We start from the raw sequence: 22,714 nt of genomic DNA on the forward strand, positions 1-22,714 counted from the left end.
AGTGTAACAATAAAGTGGCACAAGGATTCAAGTGCACAAAGGGCAAATGTGAAACAGTTTAAGGGGTCAGAAGAAAATAAGAAAATAATAAAAACTCCATAAATCCCAGCAGAATAAGGCAATCCAATGGTGGGAAAACCAGATTAGCAACCACAGATATATGACATAGATGTCTTTCCAAAAGGGTGCACTTTCAGCTTTACCAAAACAGGGTGCATCCACGTATCTGTCCTCAAAGATGATCGGCAAGCTGTTCCAGTCACCATCAATGTCGAGGCACTCGATTGGCAGAGGGGGCATAAGACTGAGATACTCCGAACTCCTCAAGTCCACGGCCATCTGAGCATGCCTACTGATGCTGAAATGAGGGAAAGACAGGGTGGCTTGTGTGAAACATTAATAATGTCTTCAAATCTGATAGTGTAAGTCTACTGCAGAGCTGTGATATTGTTTTTGATACAGAAAAATAATTTTCAGTAAAAACTTCTTAGGATTCAGTGTATGGTGTATTCATCTAAGGTCGGTTTAGACTGGAAGTTTCAGATCATCCTACTGATGGATTTTAGATGTGCATCATAGCAGTACTCATATTCTGAGTTTTTAATAAAAAACATTTCTCACACTGACAGAACTTTGTAGTTGACTTTGGTCACAATAATACTAAATCTGCCACCAGTTAGCATGTCACATTATGTGCTTTACGATCAGCGAGCTTAACTTGCTATGTTATGATGTGTAATTTTTGTCTGGGCCAGCAAAATCAAGCTAAATCGTACAGTGTAAAGCTGGTTTAACAGACAAAAATCACATAAGTGAGGTAACATGTTTCTAGATATTTATAAGTGGATAGCCATGAAAAAATTTAGAAAGTAAAAAAAAATTCTTGGTGCTCACAGCTCCTCCTGAAAGGTGAGTGAAGACTCTTTGGGATGTTCAGTGAAGAAGTAGCCCTCAGAGAATCTCCTGACCTGCAGAAAAGGTAATCCACCTTTACAAGCATATCGAAGACTCCACATGGGGCATTAATCTTTCGGAGTGTATGTATAACTTTTTTATCTCACTCTTGTGAGTTTGAGAAAAAAACTGGTCGGACATTTTGTGCCTGACAATTATCTGGAAAAAAGGCTGGTAATAAAAAAAAATCTGATAAAATCTGAATTTTTTATCTACATAATTAAAAATAGTAGTTGGAATCAGCTCATCACGTAATCTAATACACAAACTCAATGCCTTGAAAGCTGGTGGAACCATGCTTTTGCCACTTTTCTCTATCCTCAGCCAATGCTGGAGTAATTACTTCCAGTCCAGGCTTCTTGGCTTCTCTTCAAATATGGTCATAAACCTATTACAGTGATTATTGGTTTTCCCAGGGTATTGTCCAAGGACCATTCATTATTAAAATATCTCCCTGCTTTTGCTTTCCCCTTATAGCTGTATTTACTTTTATGGTCCATATAACATTTTTGTAATAAAGGTTATAAAAGGAGATCAGAGTTTCCCTCAAGATATTATAGCAGAGGGAGGAACCTGGCCAATAATGCAAATGTTTAAATGGCAGAACTGTGATATAAATCAGGATTAATACCGCACTAATGCTAATACTAATGTTTTATCTACTTGTTACTGTTATGTGCAGGTATAGACTGGAGTATAATTTTAACCTAAGTATAAATAATGAGTTTGTTCAATGCCTCCATATCACTTTTATTGTAACTCTTTGGGCACTTTCACATTTATGTATACTATGTGTAATTAAGCACACCAAATATACATATTATATATATATATTATTGTCTTGGTAGCATGTAGGGCTGAAATTGTACTTGTAGACTTAATCTATTCATTGATCAGAAAAACAGCGACAGAAAACAAACAAAAAATAAAGTGTGTGTAGGAATCACGAAAATCACCCAAGTATGAAGAACATGAATCTGTCACTAAATAAATGATTAGACAGTTATATAAATAACTAGTTTAAAACATTTTGTGTGTCACATCCAGTGTTTATTTTCTCTGCTTGTTCATTGGTCCAAATCTTCAAGCACATGGAATTTCTGCAGTGATACAGCTTTGTGCTTTGGCCTACTTTAGCAGCTCACAATTACACACACACAAAAAAAACAACATGCTGGAAAAACACACATCATCTTTGATTAACTTCCGGTAATTGAGTTGATGCAGAGTTGAATCACTCTCTCACTAGACTTCATTAGAATATGGACTGAGATCAGTTCACTCTCAGACTGTTTGTTGTGGTCACACTTAGAGGGAAAATGCACCAGGGATCCATTCAGATGGACTAAACACTACATATACTGTACGTCAAAGCAACCTTTATCTGGTTTGTATTTACTTATAAGCAGAGATGTTTATTGGCATTTCAACTGCAATACAGAACTCTAAATTCAGCACTTCTTATGATGATGTGTCGTAATATTGTGGGAGGGCACTGGCACCAAACTCCATATCATGTGTAGCTGGTTGAAGACCAGTAAATGGCTACGAAACACCCTGTAGTTGCTTAGTATAATGCTCAATAACTCCTGCTAGCAACTCCAGAACTGGTATTCAAACCTTAACCTGAATTTATATATTTCTGTAAAGCTGCTTTGTGACACTGTCCATTGTTAAAATTGTTCAAATTAAATTAACCCTAGTACAAGTTCGAGCCATGGGGTAATATGAACCCCTCACTTAACACTCTAGGTGGCACACCCTGCTTACATCATTGGCTATAAGGTGTTACTAACAGACTAACAGGTTCACCTACCCTGAGCTTATGGTGCTCCTGGGCGAGGTAGCTGCGGACATGGGGATTTGGAACAGCTGCCTCCACAAACTGAGCCCAAAGAGATGCAAGCCTGGCACACAGCTGAGACAGATCACGAGAGATCTGCTCGGCTACCTTCTCATGACCACTCTGTAACTGCAGAGACAGAGAGAAAAAAAGAATGTTCAATGATAAGCTAGAAAATTAAAGACTAATTTATGATCTATTGTAAATGCACTATTTATTTACATATTGTCTGTTTTCTCCCATTATATTTTAACAATCTGAGCAAATATGTATAATTTGAAAAATATGAAGAGACATGCATTGATTGGCATTTCAATGCAGTAGACAATTCGTACATTTTGTGACTAATTTTTTGATGCTGTCTCAATTTCTTTTCTGCTATCATTACCTGATATCAGATGGTAGAAATAGACATGCTAACTATGCTAATACGTTCTATAACCATTAAATATTTGCATGGGATACTAATTACCAATGCGGTTCTTTCCTGCTTTAATGAGTATGGTCTGTTGATAAAAGTTAGATTGCTGGAAATATGTTTATTAAGGAATAAACCACTGTGTTTGATGCTGTTATGGATCAAAACAAATGATTTATAGGGTTGTGTGATGAAGCAGAGTTACTGTTACCACCCCAAAGGTGATTATTTTCCTACATCAGCAAGTCCCCTAGTGTTTTATGCCTCTTTTATGCCATACTTTTTAATCCATTATAGTTACAGAGCAGCTATAAACAGTCGTTCCCTCACCAGTGTATCTTTTCTCTCTCTCTTGATTGATGTTAATGAGACAAAACAAAAAAAAAAAAACACAGCTTGTCATGTTACTGAGAATCTACAAAAGTGTAAACTCCTCTGTCCTGAAGATGTTGAAAAAACGTAAAGTTACTGCTTTACCACTGACTGTTACAAAGTGCTGACACTGGAGACTCCTTCCATAAACGTTAAATAAACATCTCCTTACCAAAAACTTTTCCATGTCAATGAATACATATGTTTTTTAATGAATTTCTGTGGGATGTCTGTCGTACGTGTCCCTGCGAATGAGCTGTTACTATAGAAACGATAACGTATTAGAACGAGTGTGTTAATATAAACCTGTGATTTGCAGCTGCACTACTGTCAGAGCCGCTGTTCTAGAAAATTAATCAACACCTTCTGACCAATCACAATCCAGAATTCAGCAGTGGTATGGTGTAAATAAACTGATATTCTGGTAGTAGAATTAAAAAAATATTTTTCAGTTAAAATCTGAGTTTCCTGCTGTTATATTGATGTCAGTATTGTAGCTCAATTTGGTTATGTCAAATAAAGCTACTCTGCCTTGAACTGCATAATAGTAAACTGAGTGAAAAAGGGAACGGAGCTCAGAAAAAAAAAAAAAAAAGTATGTGCTAGATGCCTGAAGCTTTTCAAAAGCTGCATAATATCTACAGTACACATTTCCAGCTGAGATTTGCTGAAAGAGCTCTCTGAGGACCTGATCTGGGCTTACTACCACAATCTCTCTTTGTTTAAAGTGGGGCATTTGAAACAGGACTCTTGCAGTTTGTATCATTTTTGATGCAATTCCCAATCGGGACTTTGAACAAAAGTGAGTTTTCCAAACCTGTAACTCGATGGTGAGTTTGTTCAGTGTTTCCTCAACCAGCAGCTCCTCTGTGGGAAGAAAGACACAAATAATCTCTAAATGGATCAAGCACTGGTACACTCATCATGCCCACATTCATATTTCATGCAATTAGAAGAAATTTAAAAATCTTTTAATGCATTTTAAATAATAATTAACGCTTGAGAGAGATAAAGGCCACTGTTGTTTGTCCCATAAGAAAATAACATTTACAGAATAATCAGAATCAGAATACATTTAATTCTGAATGTTTGGGATGCACTGTGTGAATGTTGAGCATTATATGAATGTTGTGTGAATGTTGTGAGTGTACCTATCTCACAGCGCTGCATCTGAGGATTGTCCTTCATCAGCACTGTATAGTAGAAGCTTAGGCCTTTATAAGCAGCCAGCAGGAGGCGACAGAGAGTCCTGTGCCACGTATGAGCTCGCTGCAGGCAGTTCTCTGATGCCACGTAAAAACTGCCCTGTACACACACACACACACACACACACACACACACACAGACAGACTGGAGGTCAGATTTTATTGTCTCCTGGTAAATTTCTGCCCTGTCATTTCCTTCAGGACAGAACAGAGCAGCTTTAATAAAATCTCAAACAAATATCTTCTGAGGAAGTGTAACACAACAGGAATGCACAGCTTTAGTGAGACTGCTGATTGGCCAAACCATAGAAACAAGAGATCTCGCACTAGAAAGAATCATTTTCATAACAGCAGACATTGTATTTGGGCAGCAGCCACGACTTCTATTAGAAAACACAAGCAAAAATATGATATTTTATGCATTTACTCACTTAGACCACTTTAGAACTTAGCTACTTTACAATGGACAAGATCTTGAATGGAAATTAATAAATGTTAACATGGAGCCAGTTGAGGTCGTTTGAAAGTATGAAGATTTCAGTGTAAAATTTGCATAAGATAAACTAATGGTTATAAGCCTCCGTTAATCACGGGTACATTTGCATAGTACCTCCCAAATCAAAGCTTCAAACACTAAATAAATGTTGGCTGATTGCTTACACAACATTCGTTTTCTCTCTCACACCTCTGAATCATCTGTCCGACGTTTTTCTGGGTGGAAGCCCAGAGCAATCAGTGACGGTGAGTTAGACAAGCCATACACACAAAAGATTCTCAACCGGTGTGTCGGTTTGTAACTGGGTCCCAGGCTTGTCCTATAGTCCTATGATTGATTGTCTTCTGGTCTGTTTATGTATGCCTCTTCTGCTATTTTCATTTACTCTCTTACGTCTATTTTACTATATAAATAGGAAATTTTATGAGACTATAGTCTTCTTTTTCGTCACCTTAAGCCCCACAGCACACTGTTGCACCGGTTTCTGATTCTAAGATATTTTACCTTCACCATATCAACAATTACACGTTTTTTTCTTCGTTAAATAACACGATTTTTTTAATCTGCTATACAAGTCCCTGTGAATGACCTTTCATATAGACACAAAGTCAGAATTCAAGACTGCGGTGGTATAAATCCTAATACAGAATTCTAGTTCGTCAGTGCTTATCATTTAAGAATGCATTATTTAAAGCAGTATGTATTTAAAGTGTGTGACATATGATGTGTAATCTATGAAAATCCTGCTCACACACCAATAGTTGTGATGGGATGTACTTGATACCAAAAGGTATCACATCATACTCGTAATGGTGGTAATGGTTCGGGTTATGCACGTTATGTGTCATGAATTATCATCCTTACAGCTTACGGAAAATAAGATGCCAAAATAAGATGTTTTTGGACATTTGAGACATTTTGCTAGCTGATAAACAGTTTTCGACTGTACATAATGCAGTATGTAAATGTCACACTCATCAGTGCACAGTCAACTCTTCATAGAGTCATTAGTGAAATCAGTTTAGACATTTATAACCGCCTCTTGGCTCTCTCTGTCTCTCTCTCTATCTCTCTTTCTGCTGTTAGCCCAGCAGCTGTGAGCACATTCAGTCCAGCCTGAAGCTCGATAATTACAAGAAGATCAAACGTAGAGGAGAGCACTAAACTCAGCAAGCTTACAGCAGTTAAACAAGGAACGTGTGTGTGTGTGTGTGTGTGTGTGTGAGTGTGAGTATACGTGGCACTCCCTTACAGTGTGACCTCCAGACATCCTGGTGACAGGATCAACACACAAATATACACACATACCTATTGTCACAGGGTAAACACTTTAACACAATCAAATATGTAATGCCCAGATGTGCGAATGTGTTGATAAAACATGGAAGATGGAGACAACGGAAGTTGGGCCACCTGTAATTAAAGGACAGTTCAGCAAAAAGCTGGTGGTATGAGCCAATGGGAGAGTAAATTAACTGCATATGGGTCTTGTTTCTGGTTGTTTATTAGTATCTCTACTGTAAAAATCTTACTACTATACATTGCACAATCATGACATGTTTGTAGATTTGAATTAGAGTTCGCAGGGTGTAAAAGGTTTATATTTCACTTAGCAGCCTGGGTAAAGAAAAATGCAGCTGGTGTGGGTTAAAATACTTGCTAAAATGAAGCAACACTACCACATGTGTCTCTACTGCTGATGGTGGTGATATTGCTATAGTTTCTAAATGGGTTAGGGCTAGATTTAAAGATTTGGTGCTGGGATTAGTGTTTAGGATTAGGGTTAGGCTTTAGGGCTGAGGGTTTATGGCAGGGTCTTCAATTTTGTCCACAAAGGGCCTGTGTGGCTGTAGACCTTCATTCCAACCAGGCAGCCACAACAGCCACATCGGCCCTTTGAGCATAAGAATGAAGTCCCATGGTTTAAGGGTTTTGTGCTGGGGTTGAGGGTTTAGGCTTAGGATTGAAGGTTGAGGGTTTAGGGCTGAGGAATTAGGGCTGAGGGTGTAAGGTTGAGTGTTGGGGTTGATGGTTTAGGGTTTAGGGTTGGAGTTGAGGGTTTAGGCTTGGGGTTTAGGGTTTAGGATTAGGCTTGAAGGTGTAGAGTTGAAGTTTTGGGTTGATGGTTTAGGGTTTAGGGTTGGAGTTGAGGGTTTAGGCTTGGGGTTTAAGGTTGAGGGTTTAGGCTTGAAGGTGTAGAGTTGAAGTTTGGGGTTGATGGTTTAGGGTTTAGGGTTGGAGTTGAGGGTTTAGGCTTGGGGTTTAGGGTTTAGGATTAGGCTTGAAGGTGTAGAGTTGATGTTTGGGGTTGATGGTTTAGGGTTTAGGGTTGGAGTTGAGGGTTTAGGCTTGGGGTTTAGGGTTGAGGGTTTAGGCTTGAAGGTGTAGAGTTGATGTTTGGGGTTGATGGTTTAGGGTTTAGGGTTGGAGTTGAGGGTTTAGGCTTGGGGTTTAGGGTTTAGGATTAGGCTTGAAGGTGTAGAGTTGAAGTTTGGGGTTGATGGTTTAGGGTTGGAGTTGATGTTTTATAATTAAGGTTAAATTTTTAAGGTGTAGAATTGAGTTTTGAGATTAGGGTTAGAATTAAGGTTGCATTTTAGGGTTCCGAGCTAGGGTTAGGATGAAGAGTTGAAGGCCTAAGATTGGGTTTAAGTTTAATGTTAAATGGGGGTGAGTTTAGGACTGTGCTAGATTTAAGGGTTTGGATTGGGGTTATCTTTATGATTTAGGGTTATGGATCTAGAGTTGATTAGTTATGTTAAGAGTTTAGGGTTGGGGTTATGTTAAGGGCTAAGGCTATGAGTGGAAAGGTTTAAAGGTTTGAAGTTGGGTATAGTTTACAGGTTTATCATTGGGTTTAAGGTTGAGGTTATGGTTAAGCATTCGATTGTTGACAGTTTAACAGTTTATGACTGAGTTTAAGGATGGGTTAGTATTAGGGTTTAAAGTTTGGGTTTAGGGATGGAACTGAGTACTCAGAATTAGGATTTAGGAGTGAGGTTAGGATAATAGGTTTAGCATCAAGGCTAGGATAAGGTTTAAAGATATGAGGGTGTAAACAATTTTTTGTCATGGGGGTATGGATAAAGACAAAAAGTAATAAAGGGTCATGAAAACTTTTTTTTTTTCAGAATAAAAAAAACCTTTACCTCCACAATGTACTCAACACTATGCCTGTTAACACCATGTTTCTGGCTGCACTGTTCATCTGTAGTGTTTCAGGCTCTCAGCTTCTTGTTTTTTTTTACATAATCATGCGTGTTTTCACAGACACATAAGCGCACGTATGTCAGCATGTCTGTGCTTCAGAGAACATGTGTTTTTGCGTGACTATTTTGTAATTAACCTGTAAAGTGGTAAAAAAATGCACAAAGCTCTGTCATCAAACCTGAGCTAGCTCAGTAATTGCAAGTTGTGGCAGAACAGCCGCCTGCTGAGAGAATGCCACAGTCCACAAGTTCTTTTCAAAGTGTTTTGAGTATTGCTTAAAAAGAGTACAGTTAAGAATGTAGGAGGACACTGAGGTAGAGAGTTGAAAACGTTTGGGGGTCATGGTATAGTAGAGAATATGAACATGGTAATATGGTGATACATTTTCTATGTAAAAAAATCCACTAAGAGCTGTTAACAGCAATAAACTAAACAAAGTCAATGTTTGGTATGGCAACGCTTTGCTTTAGGAAAAACATCTGTAATCTCATGTACACTTTCTGCTGTTTTATACAGACATTGGCTGATAAGTTTTTCTAAGTTTCTTGGAGAACCTGACAAAGTTCTTCTGGAGACTTTGATTGTGGGTTTCTGCAGGTAAATCCCAAAAATCGAATTTTGTAAATCTAAAAATTGCTCTTTTTACTGATGCAACAATGTAGAAGACATTAAATCAGTTGCGTATATGCCACAGTTTGGGGAAGAACCACATATTGGTGTGATGGTCAGATGTTCACATACTTTTGGCCATATTGTGTATCTGGGAACAAAAAAAGGAAAAAGGAAATGAAAATGTATAGTAAGGGTCCCCGGTTACTGCTTGTGCGGAGTACTGTATGTTCTCCCTGTGTCTATATAGGTTTCATCTAGGTTCTCCGGTTTTCTCACACATCCCGAAAACATGCCAATAGGTGGATCAGCTACAATAAATTGCCTCTAGGTGTAAATAAGTCTATGAATGTGTGTGTGCATGGTGGCCTGAGATGGACTGGTGTCCCATCCAGGGTGTATTTCTGCCTCATGCCCAGTGTTCCCGAGATCCACTGCAACCCTGACCAGGATACTGAAAGAGAGTGAGTGAGTGAGTGAATGAGTAAGAAAGGAAGCATCAGCAACAAATAAAAGTGCAGAAGAAGTGTCTTACTCATAGGTAGCAACTCTTACACACACTGACACATACTTGCCACCTCTGTGTGTGTTATAAAGGGAAAGTGATGGAGAGAAAATAAGGTAGAGAGATGGATGGAGTAAGATACAGATGGAGAGATGGAAAGATGCTTGCTCTGTGGGTTTCTCCTGCAGCTATGGGATCGTTAAAGCCATGCTCGTTACACTGATCAAACAGTAGGTACCTTACACACAAACACACACACACACACACACACACCAGGCAAAACACTGTGCTTATTAAAGCACCCTGCGGGGGGGGTGTTAACAGGAACCATACTGCGCCGTAAGGGACCGCTTTAAACATTTACTGCCTAAATGGAACCTGCCTCAGGGAACTATAACCATCCATCAGCCAATCAGGGGTGGGTGGGGCCATGAGCTGTCCAATTAAACAGCACTATCATTTAATCAGAGGCTGATAAAGGTGAAGGGGAAATGAACTCGAGTCATTACACAGTGATTCTTCTGTTTCCCACATGCAGTGCAGAAAAATGAAGGGGAAATTCTGACATTTGTACATGCTTAAAATGCGATTTAAGAAAGTTGTAGGTGTCCAGCCAAATGTGTGGGCAGTTTCCTATTCTTCGGCATTTCTGGTAAAACTCTAAATAGACTTGCTAATGCTAGCCAGAAAGCTAGTTTGACATAACTCTAGCTTCGCATAACTCTACCTAGTTATAATTTTTAGTTTAATGCGATTTCACACATTTTTTTTTCACAAATACATCATGTTTGGACATTAACTCTTTTGTCATGAGCAATAACATGTGCAAGTTTTTAAATTCAGTCATAATTCAATTATGTGCCACTCTGTAGTTGATGAATTTTCTGTTGTATAGCTGTAGGGCACTTGGACGTGCCATTTAAGAGGCACATTTATATTCTGTACGGTAAAACCGATACATTAATGCACATGTAGTGCCATGTGTCTGATACTCTGGAGTGACTCAGATGTGTGCATTACTAAATACAGTAGCTAGAAAGTGCTGGCAGGATAAGAGCTAAACCTCACATCTCCAACACACACACACACACACACACAGGGTCAGGATTATTGAGTTGGGATGTGCTGCAGCAGAAGGTTAATTGAACTTTAATAAGAGCTCAGTGTGACAGCGCAACTCATTTCCCCAGCGATACCGCCGGCTTCATCTACCCTTAATCTCCTGTTCCCTTCACTGTTTTTCTCTCTCTCACTAGAACCCTGTACACGGTTCTAGATGGCTAATTGTCGATGCTACACATAACCTTGTTTTTACACTGTATATGCTAACTGTTCTGTGAAAGTCGCTATGAAACTATAACTAGCTAACAACATTTAAAAAAAATAATAGAATACACTATGCTTCGTCAAAAAAGAATTGAAAAAAACTTTAACTACTACAAAACAATTCAGAGGCAAACAAAAAGCGCGAGATAGCTTTTAGCAACTTGTTTTGACTTGCGAATTTGTGTCAGGTGACCATGATAAGCATTTTTTTTTTTTACAGTTTGCTGGGTTTGTTTACAGGACATCAACTGTCTTGAGCGACACAGAAAACGTCTTTAAAGAAGTAGAAAAACCACTGATATGCCGATTGATCTTTTCACTTTTTTCGAAAATATCAAAGTTTGCAATGACATCAAAAAATAAACTAGACTCAACTATGTATTTTTTACTTAATTATAAGGTGCGTCAAATGTGCGCTTAGCAATTAGCAAGCTACCAGCTAATTTTAGCCAGTAATCTCAGGTACTCAGTACTAATTAAGAATAAACGCATTAATACAAACCTGTGTTAATATTTTTAACAGGAACAGGAAGTTACCTCAGTGAGTATGGGTCTACAGTATCCCGCCCCGAACATCAGGTTCTCCACTGACATCACAGGAGGTGGAGCCTCACTCTCTGGAGAGCCCTTTCCCAGCCACGCCCCTTTACTGCTACGTGCAAAACTAGAGAAAGAGACAGTAGAGGAAGAAGAAGGTCAGTGGCTCCTCTCGAGGCTGATTGATTGTCTTGTGTGTAATCAGATAAATGGAAGATGGAGCTGTAAGTGAAGAACATCGACACTGAGATTCATCACACCAGCGTGTCAAAGAGCTAGAGGTTTTTGCTGCATTGCAGCATTAACACAATCGTCTGTCTGGTATGAAACACAGCTAAACCACTTTGTTTTTAATTAGGCTTTCCCCTAATGGCTACATCCACTTTGGCTTGTCATGTTCAACTCCAATCACTTGAAAAACACAGCATTTTAAGGCACTAAGCCAAATTTACCAAACATTTCAGCTTCTCCTGCATCTTAAAAAGATTTAAAAAGGTGACAGTGGAGTTCCCTGATGATTATTGTGAGTAGCTGGGAGAAGGTGAGGGCGAGGTTACCTGATTAGTGGTTGGTGTAGAGCCACTAAAGAGGCGTGGACGGTGATGGAGATGACGGACAGGTGGAAGTAGTCAAACATGACGGGCAGGTGGTGGTGCAGGCCGCTGCGTGGGTGGAAATGGAGACCCAGAGTCCTACTGCTGATCACAGGCACTGAAGAGATATCAGCCAACCTGAACACACACACACACACACACATACTGATTTGAGTGACTGCTTTTGAATGATTTTGGGAAATAAAATAAATCAGAAATATATTATGGGAATAAATGCCTTTCTAAAATAATAATTATAATAATTAACACATATTCTGCTGGATTTCTTTAAGCATTCTTCACTTTTAAGGTTAAAAAAAGTCACACATTAGAGCTGAGTAACCATTTTTGTGCGCCATCTGTATACCATTATTTCATTTTTAAAGTCTAATCTGTAATCTGTCTCACCTGCCTCATTAGTGGGACCTTCTTCTATTTCCTGTTGCTTGTTCATGTGTCCTCATTTTTTGCATAGGTTTTTCCACAGGAAAAAATCTAATGTAACTCGATACGTATAGCTATAACAATTTCACATAACTAATATAGCTTGTGATTATAAGCTTTGTAACTGGTTCATATTGTAAATAAGTAACATAACTGACTGACTGGTAGTGCTGTGAGCGAGCATATGCAGACCACACATATCCATAAGTACACACATATGTAGACCATACAAGACCATACATATCTGCTGGCCTCATGCTTCCACTGGTTTAAAAACCACCAGCCACCACTGGTGTACACCATTCCATCGTTTCATTTTTATAGGTCTAACCTGCCTCATTAGTGGAAGCCTCCTCTAAAACTTGTTTTCTGTTGCCTCTATAAGTCCTATATTTTCATATATATATGTATATACTGTATCTACTGTATAAAGATACAGTATATATACCTACTATATCTATATGCAGTGTGCCATAAAAAGATGGCAGCTCCTGAGTAGTGTGTAGTGTGAGGTGAAATCGAAACAGGAATGAAATGAGACAATGTGTGTGCTGTCATCTTTCTGAAATCAAGCCGTTTGATCCGTTTATGTGATGAACAGCTCAGTCTGGTGTAACCTACTCTGGTTTTTAAGCCTGCTCAGCTCCACACCTCTGAATCAGACATGTTCGCTCTACTGATTACGTGATTAAAAGTGTAATCGATAACGTATTCATCGCATTACATCGTCTCTGTAACGTTCCCGAATTACGTTTGCTTTCGGAGACAAATGCAGGCCTGCTTTTAGTACATCATTAGCAAAAGATTAGAGATAATAGCAGTGTCTCTGCTAAAATATGCATGTTTACGGTGGTTTTTGGAAGTAAACTCAGATGTAGCTGCGGGATAGCAGAGCTGCTGTTTCAGCGCTTTCTATACACTGAAGTGTAAAACGATCTCAGCTGACATTTTATCCAACACGTGTCACAGTTTGTGGTTCATCTGTCCTGTTAAAACTGTGTTAAAATATTTAATAGGCACCCATCTGTGACTGTTCAAACCACGATTGTATCAACTTTCTTTCTGTGTGTGTGTGTGTGTGTGTGTGTGTGTGAGTATGTGCACGAAAGAGAGAGAGAGAGAGTGTGTGTAAATGAATGTATTTTTCAAGTAATAATTACAATTAAGAGTAAAATCCAGCCAAAATTATCAAAGGACACAAATCAGACCTACTAATAACCACCACATTTAAGTGTGTGTGTGTGTGTGTGTGTGTGTGTGTGTAGAGGACATGATGCTGTAACTATACTGAGAGGACTGGGAAGGTGAACTGCTGCGTTTTGTGTGTGTGTGTGTGTATGTGTGTGTGTGTATGGACATATGTAGAGGACATGCTGTTGTAACTATACTCTACTGAGATGACTGGGATGGTGAACTGCTGCGTTTTGTGTGTGTGTGTGTGTGTGTGTGTGTGTGTGTGTGTGTGAGAGAGTGAGGTATGTGTTTCTCTGTGCTTTTCTAGACATTCTGGTAGTTTGTAAATTGTGCTGTGACTATAAACTAGCCCTGTTCATTCATTTCCTAACTATGTGTGTGTGTGAGTGTGTGTGTGTGTGATACGGTTCATTACTCGGAAGTCACCCTGCCCCAGGCTCCCATAATCCCTCAACCCTGAACAAAACTCATTAGAGTAGCTGAGAGAAAGAAAGTGAGTAAGGAAAAGCAGGCTAAGTGTGAAGTAAGAGGTTTGGCTAAAACTAATGTAGCTTCTAGTGAAAGACACACATTCAGCAATATTCTGTTCATTTTTCACACTGTAAATTTCAGGGTTTGTCAGAATTCGTCACTATAGTGTGACCCTCAACGCTACAACTTTTTACAATTAGTATTTTTCTGTAATCTGGAATAGTCTACCATTTCAGGTATTTAATCTGACTTTTAAAGAACCTTTATAGTACCTTATATGGAAAATGTACATGGTTTGTCCCCTTGCAGAACAAAAATTCACCTGAGTACCTTTTTATAACAATTTACAGTAGAGGATTGTGATATCAATTCAATTCAGTTTTATTTGTATAGAGCTTTTAATAATGGACATTGTCACAAAGCAGCTTTACAGAAATAAATACATTCAAATCAAATTAAACCAAAATATATTGTAAATATGTGAATTTATCCCTAATGAGAAAGCCAGAGGCAATGGCGGTGAGGAAAAACTCCCTGAGATGATATGAGGAAGAAACCTTGAGAGGAACCAGACTCAAAAGGGAACCCATCCTCATCTGGGTGCTAATAGATAGTGCCATTATAAATAGATCCCTTCTATAATGGTGTTCTAAATGGACAAATAGTGCAATTGTGCAACCAGTAAATTCATCAGGGTTTTCACAAGAAGTCCGGTTTGTTAAACCTATCCACTCTCCACTGATGGAGTCCTGAGTGCAAAGCTGCTTGTGGCAACTGCAGCCCCAAAGCCACCACAGCAATCACAGTCCCAAGTCATCACAGTACAACTCCCCATATGAGATCCCCGTTCCACTTGGGGGCTCATGGATCCCCAAGCCGTCTCCATGGCCCCCATGTGGCACCATGCCAATATAAAGTCTGCAGTGTGGAGTATAAAGTCTGTAGTGTGGAGTATAAAGTCTGTAGTGTGGAGTATAAAGTCTGTAGTGTGGAGTATAAAGTCTGTAATGTGGAAAGTAAAGTCTGTAGTGTGGAAAGTAAAGTCTGCAGTGTGGAGTATAAAGTCTGTAATGTGGAAAGTAAAGTCTGTAGTGTGGAGTATAAAGTCTGCAGTGTGGAATGTAAAGTCTGTAGTGTGGAAAGTAAAGTCTGCAGTGTGGAGTATAAAGTCTGTAATGTGGAAAGTAAAGTCTGTAGTGTGGAATATAAAGTCTGTAGTGTGGAAAGTAAAGTCTGTAGTGTGGAGTATAAAGTCTGTAGTGTGGAGTATAAAGTCTGTAGTGTGGAAAGTAAAGTCTGTAGTGTGGAGTATAAAGTCTGTAGTGTGGAAAGTAAAGTCTGTAGTGTGGAAAGTAAAGTCTGTAGTGTGGAGTATAAAGTCTGTAGTGTGGAGTATAAAGTCTGTAATGTGGAGTATAAAGTCTGTAGTGTGGAGTATAAAGTCTGTAGTGTGGAGTATAAAGTCTGTAGTGTGGAGTATAAAGTCTGTAGTGTGGAATATAAAGTCTGTAGTGTGGAATGTAAAGTCTGTAGTGTGGAGTATAAAGTCTGTAGTGTGGAGTATAAAGTCTGTAGTGTGGAATATAAAGTCTGTAGTGTGGAATATAAGGTCTGTAGTGTGGAGTATAAAGTCTGTAGTGTGGAGTATAAAGTCTGTAGTGTGGAGTATAAAGTCTGTAATGTGGAGTATAAAGTCTGTAGCGTGGAGTGTAAAGTCTGTAGCGTGGAATGTAAAGTCTGTAGCGTGGAGTATAAAGTCTGTAGCGTGGAGTATAAAGTCTGTAGCGTGGAGTATAAAGTCTGTAGCGTGGAATGTAAAGTCTGCAGTTTGGAGTGTAAAGTCTGTAGTCGGTAGTGTAAAATTTGCATACAAGCTACTCAATTATTTTTACAGCCTTTTTCTAATAACTTGCTGTAACTCCACAGCATAATAGCATTCAGTCTAGACATTACAAGCAGATTCAGGATGGCTGAAACGTGTTCAGTCTACTGATTACATGATTAAAAGCACGATCAATAATTTATTCATTTGGCTTCTCCATTTCACTAACATTCTGACTGCAGTGTAAAATCTATTAAAGACTAGAGTTTAAAGGATAAAATCTGCAGAGGGAAATGTAGTAAAGCTGGCACAACGTACTGTTGCTCCACATCAGTGAAGTGCAGGTCAAGTCTCAGCTGGAAGTCCACTTCATTCAGTGCTTCCTCCACCTGGAAGAAGAATAAAACACAACCAGCTATCAATCAAACTCACAGGTGTCCAACTGTGTGCGATGTCTCTACTTTATACACCATTTCAGTATAAAACTGACAATACTTATTGCACGTTGGCCTGTGATGGTTCACCAATTACAACTGTGCTGCACTAGCTTTTAGGATAGCAGGAGGTGATACGTGGTGTCAGGATAACATCAAGAACTAGCATTATCTGCTGTGCTAATGTAAACTTTACCGAACTTTTGTATGTGTAAAGGCTACAAAGAATTATGGGCAATATCAGTAACTCATATTAGCCTGACACTAATCCATTCTGTTAGTTAGCTAGAATATGTTATCTAGTCTTCACAATACTTGCTCAATATTGACTTATTTATGTATATACATATTGCACATTCCCCCATAACCACTACCCTACCCAAACACTCACCTGACTGTCAAGGTCATGCGCTTGGATATCACACTCGTCTAGAACCTCCCCTGGCTGTCAATCAAGCTCTGAAACACTGTAATTCCCCTCTGGAAATGTCAATAGGTCATTAAGAGAATGACCATCATGCACCATTTCTGCATCACTGAAATGTTCATCAATCAATATTATCCCATTAACTGTTCGGTTGCAATTAAGACACCAAATCTTACTCAAACATCAAATCCAATGCAAATGACCAGATAACTGCTGATGTTTAAAATGCATTGACCCTACTCTCACACTACCAAGCTACAAGCCACTCATATCTTGTGTCTTGTGGGAGTGTAGCGACTGCTCCTGTTGTCATTTGTGGGTGTGGCCTGTCCAGCTTTTTTTCCAGTGAGGAGCAGTGGTAGCTAAAATGTAAAGGTTTACAAAGATAGCTAGTTAAATACAAATTAAAAAAACATACATACCAATGTGAAAATTTTTTGTTGGTTTGCGTGTTACATACGTGTTCGGCTTCGTACTAGCTTCGTTGGCAGATTAGCAAAACAAGCTAAACGTAGTAGGTATGTACACTCTGCACACTCCCCTTCTATAAGGTTATAAGTTTTTCCTTCCATTTTTGTGCATTAAACAGTAAATGAGCAGTAATTATAGGTAGGAACTAATACAAAATTAACTCTCAATTCAAATGTTGCTTGTCACTGAAATCGCGTCTACGTGTTGCACGTATTCACTCCACAATTCCACCATTAATGCTACTGTTTTTCTGCTACATTTGATCAGTTTTTGAGACACGAGATTGATTTAAATGACTGATCTGATATCTGATTGGTGGACAGCGGTCCTGCTAAACTTTTCTCCATGTTGATAATATTAAATGGCAGATTTATGGTCAGTTTCAATGCTAATCTATTTAATAAACACTCTGACCGTAGGAAGTTATGAGAGCTCAGAAAGAAGAGAATATCGTCACTTGAAGTCTCTGACCACACACACACACACACACACACACACACACACACACATGATCCCACCTCACCACCCTGTTCCAATTACTGTCGCACACATATTGATTAAATAGACACTCTAGGAAAATGAGAAGTTATTTTTGGCAGCAAAAGAGAGAAAAAGTAAAAGAGAATGAGTGCGAAGGCTTATCTGATTTAAACAGTCACCTCTCTCATTAGTCCCTCTCTCTTTCTACATGCTACACTCTCCAAGAGAATAGCTGACGTCTAAAATTAGGAAAGGTGTCATAAAGTTCGCTATTTCAGGTGTCTTCAGTTTTCTTACACTAATAAGATCTAAAATAAGCCAAGTGACAGGCTGTGCTCTGGGGCGCTGTTCTGATTTGGGTGGCATGTGACATACTGTGTGTAGGTGTTTAAATTGGACCTAAAATCGAAACTTTGACGCTTCGTGACTTTTGAAAGTGCCAACAAACTTGATGAAACTAATCAGAACTGGTATAAGGAATTAAGTTATTAATATAAGAAATTACTAACATTTGACATTTCTAAAATCTTTAAGCACCAAAAACAGAATGATTACAATGTTTACTTAAAAGCACATCTACACATCACACTGACAGCATTTATTTACCTTGGATGTCCTTCTGTTCTTCTCTTATATTGCTGACTTTAATAAGATCTGAGATCTGCGAGGCTGATCTAAGGTTAGTCAATCTGATCTTTAATCTCTGTGAGGCTGATCCCAGGTCAGTAAGTCTAATGTTTGAGGTCAGTGAGGTTGGTCCTAGGTCATTGAGTCTAAGGCTGATCTAAGGATAATTAGGCTAATCTTTGAGGTCAGTGAGGGTAATCTCAGCTTGTTATTACTGATATTTGAGGCCTGTGCAGACGATCTCAGGGCTGTGTTACACGTTAGTGAGACTGATCTTTGAGGTCAGTGGTGCTGGTCATATGTCAGTGAGGTAGATATACGGTTACTGAGGCTGATATTTTTAGGTCAGTGAGACTCATTTTGGAGGTCACTGAGACTGACGTTTGATGTTTATGAGGCTGATCTCAGGTCTGTGAAGCTGATGTCAGGTCAGTGAGGCTAATTTCAGTTCAGTGAGGCAGATATAAGTCTACTGAGTCTGATCTTTGCAGTCAATGAGGTTTATCTCAGGTCAGCAAGACTGATCTTTGAGGTTTATGAGGCTGGTCTTGGGTCAGTGAGACTGATTTTTTGATGTCAGTGAGACTAATCTTTGAGATCTGTGAGGCAGTTTAGTGGGAGTAGTCTTTGAGGTCTGTGGCATTGATCCCAGGTTACTGAGGTAGATATAAGGTTAATGAATGAGGCTAATCTTTGAGGTCTACGAGGCTGATATTAGGTCACTGAGGCTGATCTTAGCTCAGTGGAACTGATCTTTGAGGACAGTGATATTAGGTCAGACAGATCTGAGGTCTGTGAGACTGATTAACATCAATAGATCTGGTTTGGTGAGAAAAACTAAGGCTCAAGAGGTAAGAGGTCAGTGAGGCTGGTCGTTAATCCCATTGAGATGGATCTGAAGTTGCTGTAACTGATCTAATGTGGGATAGACTGGCCTTTGAGCCCATTGAGGCTGATCTGAGGTCAGTGAGATTGGTAGTTAATCCCATTGAAATGGATCTGAAGTTGCTGTAACTGATCTAATGTGGGATAGACTGGCCTTTGAGCCCATTGAGGCTGATCTGAGGTCAGTGAGATTGGTAGTTAATCCCATTGAAATGGATCTGAAGTTGCTGTAACTGATGTTATCCAACTAATGTGGGATAGACTGGTCTTTGAGTCTGCTGAGGCTGATCTGAGGTCAGTAAGACTGGTCGTTAATCCCACTGAGACTGATCTGAGGTTGCTGTAACTGATCTAATGTGGGATAGCCTGGTCTTTGAGCCCACTGAGGCTGATCTGAGATCAGTGAGACTGATATGAAATCGGTTAGACTGACCCTCTCTCCATCCAGTAGCAGGTGGACTCGAAAGATGACACGGTCCTCCAACGAAACCTCCTCGTTCCTGTAGAGGATCTGAAATATCCGACCGAACACAACCCCATCGTGCACTCCAGCCTTTGTGAAACTACACTCGCCTACAGAAAGAGAGATAAAGACAATGAGTCAGCACATATAAATATCAAATAAGGAAAAATCTTTTTTTTACCCTTTATTCCATTTAGACTTTTATTCGAGAGAATCTAAAAGAGTCTAGAGTTTTGTCTTTGTGTGTGAGCTTAGTGCTGTGGTTGAGGATAAGTGGAGGTGTAGATGTGGGAGAGAACTTAGATTCGTAGTCTATCTAGTTCAGTGGAAAAACCTCTAGTACCAATTTAAAGCCCTGTTAGCTAACTAACCTCAACTGAAAGAGTTTCAGGAAACATCTGTGTGTTTGTACATGGATAGATATGCATGAATGGCAAAATTGTTTAAGTAAAAATACGCATATGAGGGAATATTGTAGTATTCTATGTCCATGAAAGGCTGTGTGGACCATCTTCCAAAATTGTGAACCATTCTTTACCTTTTTTGAGTGAGTGATTGGTTAAGTGGCTAGTGACAATGTGTGTTCTCCAGTAAAGATCCTCTAATGATAGATCCAAAGAAAATTAAAGAAAATTTCTACATTCTGCTTACATAATCAGTCAGCGTGATCCGTAAATCTATATATATATATATCCATCAAATATTCATAAATAATGTATATTATATAACGTATAATTATGTCATTACAATGAGCATGTTATGCATATTATTTTATATATTATTACAAAAGTTGTCACATTATTTAATAACTAATTTCTAGACTTTATCCATTCATCTCTGCTCAAACCTCCTTATTTGCGTACAGTTTTGCCCAAGCTGAGGCTTTGCCCTTCACGGGACTGCAGCTTGACATCACTCCTTAAATCCAGTGTTACAGAATCACTGTGCATTATTGTTTTTCATATCAAATCTTTCATATCTTTCATATTTTGTCAGAATCTGACATACAGAGAGGAATTGCTCTTCTGCAATTGAAAATCACAGTTACTCGTGTGACTTTAATGAAAAGCAGCGCTGTTTGTGCTATTGTGCTGCATTAGATTAGGCTGACGAAAAAAAAGAGAGAGAGAGAGAGAGAGAGGCGTGGAAGGCAAGTTCAGGTCTCAGCATGTGGTGGAAAGAACAGAACGGTTCACTGCTGATTTTTTACCTTTGGAGAGACAAGAAAGAAAAACACAATGTGCTGAGACATTCTCTCTCTCTCTCTCTCTCTCTCTCTCACTGTATCTCATCATCTAAACCTAAAAAAAAACAATAGTAGTGCTAATAGTAATGAGAAAACTAATGACTTGTATAACTCAGTGCTGTTTAATTCTGAATTCTGATTGGTCAGAAGTTGTTGATTAATTTGCTCTAACATCAGCTCTGACAGGTTTATATTAATGTACTTGTTCTATAGTAACAGCTCATTCACAGGGACTTATTTAGCAGTTAGGGAAGGAGTCTCCAGTGTCAGCGCTTTGTAACAGTCAGAGGTAAAGCTGTAACTCAGTTTCTGCTCTGCGGTTTCTCACTAACATGACAGGCTGCGTTTTTTTTTTTTGTCTTATTATCTTCAAGAGAGAGAAAAAAGAGAAGCTGGTGAGGGGATGACTGTTTATAGCTGCTATAACATAAGCGAGCACTTGAGTTGTGGATGTTTCACAACATTACATGTAACTGCAAATGGATAAAAAGCATGATGTATTGATATTTCATGAATAATAAGTGGTAATTGCAATTGCCGTAGTATACGAGGAATAAACCATGCTATTATAGGAAGATAATCAACTTTGGTGTGGTAACAGTAACTGCTTCATCACACCACTCCGTAGTTCATTATTTTCCTATAAGTGCACACCTCCAAGTGTTTTATTCCTTACTGAGATAGTGATTAAAGTGATTAATTGCAGTGATTCCTGCTTTACCTAGGCTAAAAACAGAGTTTTTGGATGATTCTGAATATTTCAGATCTGTTCCTACAGCTTTATTAGCTTTATAAGTTCCAGTGATGCTGTTCAGATTCTCTGACCTTCACTTTCCTTTCTCAGAATATCTTTTTTTATCTATTTATTTCAGAATCACTTTTCTTTCTCAGATACTATCATGACATGCGGCTTACTTTATCCTAGCAGTCCTGAAACACATATAAAAACATACTTGTGAAATAACTAGCTAACACCTCACACTGAGACACTGTAAGTCTCATATTATTCAGAATTGAACTGAATATTTAGAAAGATGTAGTGAGGAGTAACTTCTCTGCTGTAGTAAGCACACTTCCTGACTCTGAATTACAGTGTCTGATCTGTGTGTGAGACAGCGAGGATCAGATTTTATTCACACACAAAAACCAGACACTCATTTACACCAGACTCCTGTTTCCACTAAAGAGCCTCGAGACAAAAAGGAAAGTGTGCACTTTCCCTGGAAAAAAATATCTTTACAAACAGCAAACTCTGTGCATGCTGTTTTACAGCCCCGTTCACTGCATCCTTATTAAGTGCATACGTGCTGATTGGATCTGCAGGAGAGCTAACGGCAGAAAGATTACAGCAGGCCGAGCTGCATGCTAGCACAGAGCAGGAAAAAACATTAACATTCCGAACAGACCGAGGAATACAGAGAGAGAATAAAACTAGAGACAGCCAGAGAGAGAGATGGAGAAAGAGAGAGAGAGAGAGAGAGAGAGAGAGAGAGGGGGGGGGGGGTGCTGAGCGATAACTGAGATCAGAGGCTGACCTTGGAGGGGAGGAGATTAGCAAGAAAGGACAAATGGGGGAATGCAGATCAAAGAATGAAGTGGATTAGTGAAAGAGGGGAAGAGAGGGGAATGTTCTGTCATTAGACCTGTATCTTTCTTTTTCTAAGATGACACAAATGACAACT

At 39.0% G+C, this 22,714-nt stretch overlaps 1 protein-coding gene across 4 annotated transcripts in view; it reads right to left on the reverse strand.

Annotated features, from left to right (window-relative positions):
* Positions 1 to 22,714, reverse strand: part of fam135b (family with sequence similarity 135 member B) — a 69,660-nt gene that overhangs the window by 18,150 nt on the left and 28,796 nt on the right. For all 4 annotated transcript variants that reach the window (XM_026909900.3, XM_053236840.1, XM_026909901.3 and 1 more), the window contains exons 4-12: positions 19,757 to 19,896; positions 16,318 to 16,388; positions 12,033 to 12,206; positions 11,476 to 11,602; positions 4,739 to 4,892; positions 4,405 to 4,454; positions 2,771 to 2,926; positions 895 to 968; positions 204 to 358 (exon numbers count right to left, since the gene is read on the reverse strand). In XM_026909900.3, the coding sequence (XP_026765701.3) occupies positions 204 to 358; positions 895 to 968; positions 2,771 to 2,926; positions 4,405 to 4,454; positions 4,739 to 4,892; positions 11,476 to 11,602; positions 12,033 to 12,206; positions 16,318 to 16,388; positions 19,757 to 19,896 (1,101 nt within the window). The remainder of the gene's footprint in view (positions 1 to 203; positions 359 to 894; positions 969 to 2,770; positions 2,927 to 4,404; positions 4,455 to 4,738; positions 4,893 to 11,475; positions 11,603 to 12,032; positions 12,207 to 16,317; positions 16,389 to 19,756; positions 19,897 to 22,714) is intronic.

This window comes from Pangasianodon hypophthalmus, chromosome 9 (genome assembly GCF_027358585.1).
Source record: "Pangasianodon hypophthalmus isolate fPanHyp1 chromosome 9, fPanHyp1.pri, whole genome shotgun sequence".
Lineage (NCBI taxonomy): Eukaryota > Metazoa > Chordata > Actinopteri > Siluriformes > Pangasiidae > Pangasianodon > Pangasianodon hypophthalmus.